The sequence below is a fragment of the Sinocyclocheilus anshuiensis genome, unplaced genomic scaffold (genome assembly GCF_001515605.1).
Source record: "Sinocyclocheilus anshuiensis isolate Anshui unplaced genomic scaffold, SAMN03320099.WGS_v1.1 scaffold1440, whole genome shotgun sequence".
Classification (NCBI taxonomy): domain Eukaryota; kingdom Metazoa; phylum Chordata; class Actinopteri; order Cypriniformes; family Cyprinidae; genus Sinocyclocheilus; species Sinocyclocheilus anshuiensis.
The window spans coordinates 25726-35283 of NW_015547692.1; the positions used below are offsets into that span (position 1 = coordinate 25726).

Below are 9558 nucleotides of genomic sequence, written 5' to 3' on the forward strand. Positions count from 1 at the left end.
GTGACACCTTTTGGCCTGCTGTACATGAGGCCCCTACAGTGGTGGCTCAAGTCCAAGGGGTTTTCCCCGAGGGGAAATCTGCTTCGCATGATCAAGGTCACGTTGCGATGCCTACGTGCCTTGGACATGTGGAGGAAACCTTGGTTCTTGTCTCAGGGCCCGGTGTTGGGAGCTCCTTGTCACCGCGTAACGCTAGCGACGGACGCGTCCAATCACCGGTTGGGGAGCGGTCATGTGTGGCCACCCTGCCCGTGGTCTGTGGAGTGGTCGCCATCTCACGTGGCACATCAACTGCCTGGAGATGCTGGCTGTGTTTCTAGCATTGAAACACTTCCTCCCGGACCTAAGAGATCGCCATGTGTTGGTGTGTAGTTGGTACAGTGCTGGACTTCCTGCAGGCCTGATTGTCCGCAGGGTTGACCCACTCCACCTTGAAGGTCTACGTGGCGGCCATTGTGGCCTACCACGCCCCTCTCGGTGGCCAGTCAGTGGGCAGACAGCCCCTGGTTACATGTTTCCTCCTTGGTGCGCTGAGGCTGAGGCCTCCGGCCAGAGAAGCTTATGCTAAGCGGTGGATCAGGATGCTATTCCAAAGCCTTGAGTCCTCTGATCTACCCTCTTTCGAGGAACTATGGTTACATACGTAACCTGAGACGATTTGCTTAAGGGTCACTGATAATGATGGAGCTCAAATTGAGCAAGGAGTATATCTCTGAACATGTTGAGCTGACCTTTGCAAGTGCCATCATCATAATCAATTGAATTTAATCCTCACCTCATTATCAAGGAGCAGGGTTTGTTTGCCCTGTACTCCTCTTCAACAGAATCAGGGATACTGTCTGACAGAATGAATTTAAGGACAAAAAGAGTAAACAATGCAGTGGCTGATCAATACAGATGTTCATCCTACTCTGCATCTGCAGTTTATTCATTTGTCTTGAGCAATATGATTCTCAGAGATTTGTATTTTGTAATTATGATGATTGAATCAGAGCGTCTATATGGTCCTAGTCTATATATGCACAGCCATGGTGTTTTGGTGAATGGTGAATTTTAATCTGAATTTTAAATGCATTTTGATATTTTATTACTTTTAATAAGGTGTTTATATTTTATATATTATATTTTGAAGTAGAAAATGTGATGGTCATCAAGCTGCCTGGTCATAATAACCCGTGAAGACCTTCATGGCTGTGTGTCCAGGCAAGTAAATCTTTTAAAAGGTAGTTCAATCTTTAATGCCATGTCCAACCCCTATGGTCCAAAACTTAATGACGTTTATGAATTGATAAGTCATGATAAATCTGCATGTTAAACTTAAAAATATATTTAAAAATATATTAAAAAAATGAGGAGGAAGAGATCATGAGAAAAAATATTGCTACTTTTTTTGAGAGTTACTAGATGCTTTACTTGATTATATTTTTTGATCTTGTTTACATTTTTGTAGAAAATAATGGTATAAGAGTTTTTTAAAACTATACAGTATTAGGTAGTTGGTACATGCATTCGATTTTTAAAAGATTTTTCCTTTTCTTTGTCTCGGACACTGTCATTGACCCAAATGCTAAATCCTCCAGCAGCTGCCAGCTGTGGTAATGTTGGCAGATTCTGTAGTATCACCAATATATTGTGCTGTTGCTTATGGAATGCATGAAATGGCTTTAGCTTTTATCATCTGCCAGGATTCTGGCTGTTTTTGTTTCTTATTAAAATTCACCTTTAGTGCCGTTTTTCCACTTGGTTTGGCAAAACCGAAAATAGCCTGCTTCCTTTACAGGGCCCATCTGAGCATGTTTGATCTCAAATGGTGGTGAGAGGCACTTATCCAATAGTTTGTGGATCACTTGGCAAGTCAAGAAAGAGATTGAATAAAGTAAGGGATAGAAAGATGGGAAATAACTTTAGTGAAAATAAGCCAGCTAACAATATTTGCATAATTGGAATCGTTGCTGCTCTGCTATTGGATTAGCCTAGTGAATATGCTAATGTCCGGGGATGGATGATTGGGGCGGGTCTCGTGCCTTATCACTCTCCTACAAGCCCCCTGAAGATGATGAACCTTGGTCCCATGCAGCAGATTAGGGCACTTCAAACAGTACAGGGGTACCCCGGGAGTAACGTGTTCAGATTTCAGAACAAATTAGCAGACATCTTTAGCGCATTTGAAGTGAAAGTGCTTGATGAACATATACGATGTGTGGAGAGCATTCACTCAGTATCGTTATCTCATTTTTGACCAAGATGGCTTTTAGAGGCTTTTGCATTGGAACTCTTCATATATATATATATGGAGAAAATTGAACCTACAGTACTGTTTTTCATCTAATTCAGGGGACCTCAGAGAAAACTTGTCTGAATAGAAGAAATATGTGCTATTGTGATTTTTAACATTTAAAAAAAAAAAAAAGAATACACAGTGCTAGTCTTTTCTTAAAAATTCCATGAAATTTATGGTAAAAAACTGAGAGCTGTTGTTGCGGTTACGGTAGCAACATTTTAGGTTTTATGGACTAAACTTTGATTTACAGTAAAAAAAAAAAAGAAAAAAAAAAAGGGGTGAAAAGGGTCCCCCTGAAGATGATGAACCTCGGTCCCGTGCCGCAGATTAGGGCACTTCAAACAGTGCAGGGGTCCCCCGGGAGTAACGTGTTCAGATTTCAGAACAAATTAGCAGACATCAAACAAGCAGGACGAGATGCTGGATCAAAGGAAATCTTACTTTCTTTCTTTCTTTCTCTCTTTCTTTTTGTTTGTTTGACAGACTTAGTTTTTTATTTTAATCCCATTTTAAAGAAACTTGTTTTTTTAACACAACTGATACAGTATATATATATAAAAAAAAAAGAATACACAGTGCTAGTCTTTTCTTAAAAATTCCATGAAATTTATGGTAAAAAACTGAGAGCTGTTGTTGCGGTTACGGTAGCAACATTTTAGGTTTTATGGACTAAACTTTGATTTACAGTAAAAAAAAAAAAGAAAAAAAAAAGTGAGTGAACAGTGTCATGCAGACAAATGCAAAACACATGACACTAAAATGATGTATAATAAACAAAATCCCAATGTATAATTTACATTTGACTTCTTTTCCACTTTTAAAAAACTGTACATTTAACAGTAATTTACTGTAAAATGACATGAAATGTCCTGTTAGATTTATTCTAGTTTTATTTATCACTGTACATAGTAAGGAAATTTATTGTCAACTAGTTAACGAGTGTTTACTGTAGCATTTTTAATTTTTTTTCAATGTTTTACAGTGTTCCTTTATTTTGACCTTAATTACACAACATAACTAAAGCTAAACATTTTTAAAATGAATTATGCCAATACTTTTTTTGCCAGCTTTTTGAGTAAAATAGCAGTACTGCTGACATCCCATGCTAAAAATAATTAAGAGAGACTGCTTATTTATTGACTTGTTTTTATTACTTTTATTACTTGTTTGTAATAATGTTATAATACAATTCCTTATTCTACATCCAGACAACAGACACTCCCACCTCAGTAAAATTTAGACATCCCTATTCTGTTCGATTCAGTAAATGAAATGACAGACATTATGCATAAAAATAGTAACTCTGATGCCATATATGAAACAAATCCCATCCAAACAGTGTGTTAGGCTATGCATTTTGCTGGTCCCCATGTGTCAGTTCATTTTCTCTCTATTTCAAAATCGTTCTTGCTTCTTTTGACTGTGGGGCAAGGTGAGAGATGGCACAGGGGCAGATTTTGCTGAGTAGTGTTTGGATGTATGAGGAAGGGGACGGGTCTTTTTCCAGTTGCTGAGCACAATCTTGACCTCCAGCTATGCTCTGAAGTGCGGCTAATTTCATCCCTTGACACACAGCAGTCTGAATCTGCCCTGCTCAAAGCTCAACTGAGCTTAGCGGTCTTAAGAAGCTAACAAAGACAGCTGTGGTCAAAAGCTGCTTCACCAGCAGTGCCACAGGTACATGGGGATACTGTAAGAAGAGCTGGAATTGGAGATGCAACGGTGATAGTGAGATCACAAAATGATGTTGTTTAGTATGTTCAGTGAAGATTGATAATAGTAGGAGATTCTTGGGTTAAATGTCTCAAAAACATACTTAACATTGACCTAACAAGGTGATACTTCATGACATTGCTAATATTTTGGGAGCAGATTACAGTATCAACCTCATACCACACTGTAAAATGTGGCAATGTGCAATTGTTACTAGAAAGAACTGTTTCTACCTGATCCTACCATAAAACTTAGTTTTGTTGGTGTAACCTAATATATTTGGGTTGATTCAGTAATTTGAATAAAATTAATGTAGTTGTTGCAACATGAAGCTAATTTTTAAGTGAACATTTTGTCATGGCCAAAAACCATACCATAATATCATGTCCAAAAACCATAGTATGTACCATGTTTGTTATTATGATAATGTTTTGCAAAATTTAGCAAAATGTTTTACTGAATTCAAGTGCTAAATTTCAGTCCAATTTAAGGATTACATTTAGTATCAGAAAAATGTGTATAAAAATAATAGTTTGAATGTTTTAGAAGCAAGATTCTTATTGAAGTGATTTTGAGAGAGAAAAACACCATTACGGCTTAGGATGACAGTCACAAGATTGTGTGTACTAGTCGTCATACTTGTTAGTTTCTGCTTGACTACTGTGATATTGCATTTAGCCTGTGGCCTGTTGTAAAGCAGACGTCACACCGAATACTTCGTCTGCTGCGTTTCCGTGGCAACTGGGCAGAAATGTACATGGCTCGTCCCCTTATCGCCGGACGACACTCCCATTCCTGCCCCAGGACAAACCACATCCCCCCAAATTATCATATCCATATAGATACACACACACACACACACACACACACACACACACGCACACACACACGTTTGTAACAGTGCCCATGACTACAGTTCTTTTCATCTATTGCTAAAATCCTGCTGCAATTACTACACATACTTCATTAAATATATTCACATTGACCTCTAGTTGTATTCTTACTGATAGCACAGCAAGAGGACATTAAATTGATGAAAAGTGACATTAAAGACATTTATAATGTTACAAAATGTCTCTATTTCAAATTAATGCTGTTCTTTCTATTTGTCAAAGAATCATCAAAATGTATCAGTTTCAACCAAAAAATATTTAGCAGCACAACTGTTTTCAACACTGATTGTGTTGAATAAAACTGATAAAGAAATGTTTCTTGAGCAGCAAATCAGCATATTAGAATGATTTTTTTAAGGATCTTCATGTGACACTGAAGACTGAAGTAATGATACTGTAAAAAAATTACATTTTAAAAAATGTATAAAAATAGAAAACTGTTATTTTTAAATTTCAATAATATTTCATAATTGTCACGGTTCTGCTGGTGTGCCCTAGTTGGCCACCAGATGTCACTGTGTTTTGTTGAGCGCATGGCTTGTTGTTTGTTGTTGGTGCCATGTGCTCTCCTGTCTATTGTCTGACCCCGCCCTTCTTGTTATCTCATTATTGTTTTAGTTACTTCACCTGTGTCTCCCTTGTTACCCTCCTAATTTGTCTCCCTAATTATTCTCCTTGTGTCTGCAGTCCTGTGCTGGTTCGTTGTTTAATGTATTATGTCTGAGTGTCGTTGTTGTATGTGTAGTGTTGCCCTGCCTTGCCTTGCCGTGCCGTGCCGTGCCGTGCTGTGCTGTGCTGTGCTGTGCCCTGTCCTGGCCTGGCCTGCCTTCCTGTTTTTCCCCTTTGGGGTAGTTTTTGTTAATTTTTTGTTTTTTTTTCCCATTATTAAATGCCCATTTCATCCTGCATTTGAGTCCTCGCTTCATCTCTCTTCCAGTTCCCTGACAGAACGAACTAGCCCAGATGAGGACTCCGCAGATGAAGGGCTCACTCCAGCTACCAGCCTTCACTACCAGCAGCCCCCTCTATCAACGTATGCTTCAAGTGGAGGCCTTGAGTTCCCTAAAGCAATGGGGGACTGATTTGAGGGAATTCGAGTTTTGGAGTGCTTCGGAGGGGCTGGGCTACAACGATGTGGCTCTCAAGGACCTGTTTACCTATGCCCTTGATGAGCCCATCAGTACCTGGAGGAGGGTTGGCAAGCAACACCTGTCTTTTGGGGCATTTGTGGACTTTCAGAGGTGTCTTTTCCCGTCATGGCCACCATTCCAGAGTCTTGTCCTGTCATGGCTGCCACTCCAGAGTCTCGTCCCGTCATGGCCGCCACTCCAGAATTTCGGTCCGTCATGGCTGCCTTTCCAGAGCCTCTCGACAAAATGGCTGCTAGTTCAGTGGTCCTGGAAGACCCAAATCCGGTGGTCCCTAGTCCGGTGGTCCTGGAGGACCCGACTCAGGTGGTCCTTAGTTCAGTAGTTTTGGAAGTCCCTGAGCTACCCACCCCAGAACAGCCTGCCACAGAACAGCCCAATTTCACTGCTGCCGCCACGAAGGCCATCACTGTGCAGCCCGCTCTCCTTGTCTTGGCCATGGAGGCCGCTACAGAGCTGCCCGATTTCAATGCTGCTGCCAGCGTCAGGAAGGCTGTCTTTGCCTTTCACCTAAGGGCTGTTCTGCAGGCATGGGCCACTTCGGAGTTCACTCCGGCTGCCCAGGACCCTGCTTCAGAGTCCACTCAAGAATCTGCTCCAGGCCGGGATCCTTCAGAATCCACTCAAGAGCCTGCTCCAGCCCAGGAGCTCTCAGAATCTGCTCAAGAACCTGCTCCAGTCCAGGACCCTTCAGAGTCCACTCCAGAGCCTGCTCCAGTCCAGGAGCTCTCGGAGTCCAATCAAGAACCTGCTCCAGTCCAGAAGCCTTCAGAATCCACTCCAAAGCCTGCTCCAGCCCAGGAGCTCTCAGAATCCGCTCAAGAACCTGCTCCAGTCCAGTAGCCTTCAGAGTCCACTCCAGAGCATACTCCGGCCCGTGGGTCTGCTCAGCCATGGTGGTCAGGAGCTCTGCCTGTGCTGCTGTGGTGGTCTGCAGCGCCACTGTGGTGGTCTTCAGCCCCACCTGCACCAATGAGTTGGTCTCCAGCTCCACCTGATCCAGCATGGTGGCCCTCTCTCCCATCTGCTTTGCTGTGGTGGTCATCTGCTCCACCATGGGGATCTTCAGTAATGCCCGCTTGGCTGTGGTGGACTTCAGCTCTGCCCTTGAGGGCTTCAGCTCCGCATGCTCCGCCCTGGAGGGCTTCAGCTCCACAGGTTCCGCCACGCGGGCCCTGTCCTGGCCTGCCTACCTGTTTTTCCCTCTTGGGGTAGTTTTTGTTTGTTTTTGTTTAGTTTTTTTCCCATTAATAAATGCCCATTTCATCCTGCATTTGAGTCATCACTTCATCTCTCTTCCAGTTCCCTGACAATAATATTACTGTTTTACTGCATTTTTTATCATATAAATGCAGCCTTGGTGAGCACAAGAGACAAAAAACAAAAAAACTTACAGCTTCTAAATTTTGAAAGATAGTGTATGAGCAATGTACTGAACCTAAAAATGACACATTTACTGCTTGTACGTTGAACACATACTTACACAAAGTGCACATTCACAGCTCACCTTGTGTCTTTGTTCTTTTGCAGTGTTCATATCCTGTCTGGGAAGACTTCAGTGCCAAGGCCACCAAGCTGCACTCTCAACTCCGGTAAGTTCAGTCTCTGGCTCACATCCACACCTGTCATGTGAGGAAGGTTTTATTGAATGAGAAAATAAAATTGTCATCAATTTATTCCATTGGTTTTGTGCGTTTCAGAACCACGGTTTTAGCAGCAGTGGCATTTCTGGATGCCTTTCAGAAGGTGGCGGATACGGCAACCAACACAAGAGGTAGGCATGATCAGGGATGTGTGAGAGCATGTGTTTGTGTGTGTGATTGAGGGTGTGCGCTTTCTGTCCAGCTTGCAGGGATATGTATATCCCATTATGAGGGTAATGCATATGATAAAACACTACTGGAGAGAGAAAGATAACTGTAGGGATGCACCGATACCACTTTTTCCAGAACGAGTAAGATACAATACTTTTATTTTTGGTACTTGCCGATACTGCTACCGATACCTGTATTTTCAAAACATTTGTAATTTTTTGAAAATATTGGGTACAGAAACCTAGCACATGTAAAGCACATTTCACACAGGCTACTAGTTTCACTTTCACTTTAAATAAATATGTTGTTTATAGTGAATGCCATTATAAATTTTGTTTGTTTTGTATTCACGATTTAATTTTAATCCAAATGATGTGTGTGCTAAGTGAGCGAAGAGCAATCAAGATCATGCAACACAAGTGCGCACACTCTCCCTCCCTCGCTCTATCTTTCTCTCTCCTTACTGTCAAGTAACTTTAGTAATTGTTTCGTATTTGCTTTTGCTTTTTGACATTTCTACTCAGCGTGCTTTGCTTATCAGCTCGTGCACATCAGCTACAGGCATGAATATTGAATTTTTAACATTATATTTATATAATTAAATGCTTGTACTTCATAGACATTTCTGTTACTTCATTAATCTCTGATAACTCCATTCTACTCTCTGTTGTTCTGTTGTCGGTGTTACTTTTGGCACAGCACTGTTGACACATTGTGTGGTATCAGAGCATTTTAATGAGTATAAGTACGAGTACATGAGCGCGGTGTCAGGCCCTATAATGAGTGTCCAAAACCAAGGATTATAGAAGGTACAGAGCCAGACCCTCTAGATTTAATGCGCTCATCTTGCAAACAATGTTTGTAAGAATGTCTTTGTGTTAATGTCCATATTCGTGTGCATGTACGACAAATGTCTAACTTATTTTTATGAACTGGCTAGATGTTATTAGCAAATAATTAAACATAACGTCTCTAGGTTACGTATGTAACCATGGTTCCCCGAGGGAACGAGACGCTGCGTCGAGATCGCTTTGGGAATGCCCCTGCATGACCGGGTTCTGAAGCACGTGTGAAATCAGTCCAATGGAGCAGCGAGACGTCACGTGCGGGGTGACGTGAGCGCCAGGAAGTATAAAAGCGCATCCGGCAGAGCGCAAGTTAGCTTCGATGAAGTAGCGCCTGGAGGGATACAGGGAGTATGGCAAAGAGACGCAGCATCTCGTTCCCTCCGGGAACCATGGTTACAAACGTAACCTAGAGACGTTCCCCTTCAGGAACTCGAGCTGCGTCGAGATCGCCTTGGGAACGAGAATACCCACTGCGCCATACTACCAAGTCCCTGCCTGTGTGTGTATCTTGCGAGCACATCAAGAAGAGAGAACTTGGGAACCTGGGGTAGATGCCAGGTCTAGGTTGTAAAAGCGGACAAAAGTGTGCGGAGAGGACCAGCCCGCCGCAGCACAAATGTCCTGCAAGGCCACACCCAAGTTGAAAGCCTTGGAGGCCGCCATACTCCTGGTCGAGTGTGCTCTGACCCCCATAAGTGACGGGAGGCCAGAGGACTCGTAGGCTAGTGAGATGGCCTCGACCACCCACCTACTCATTGTCTGCTTGGTCGCCGGAGATCCTTTCTTTGGCGGACCAAAAACAAACAAAAAGCTGATCTGCCTTACGCCACGGGGCAGCTCTGTGTGCGTAAGCGTCCAGTG

At 42.4% G+C, this 9558-nt stretch overlaps 1 protein-coding gene across 1 annotated transcript in view; it reads left to right on the forward strand.

Annotated features, from left to right (window-relative positions):
- LOC107703609 (MTSS1-like protein) overlaps positions 1 to 9558 on the forward strand; it is an 81586-nt gene that overhangs the window by 15203 nt on the left and 56825 nt on the right. Inside the window, exons 2-3 of the mRNA XM_016506303.1 lie at positions 7566 to 7627; positions 7736 to 7809. Coding sequence (XP_016361789.1) covers positions 7566 to 7627; positions 7736 to 7809 — 136 coding nt within the window. The remainder of the gene's footprint in view (positions 1 to 7565; positions 7628 to 7735; positions 7810 to 9558) is intronic.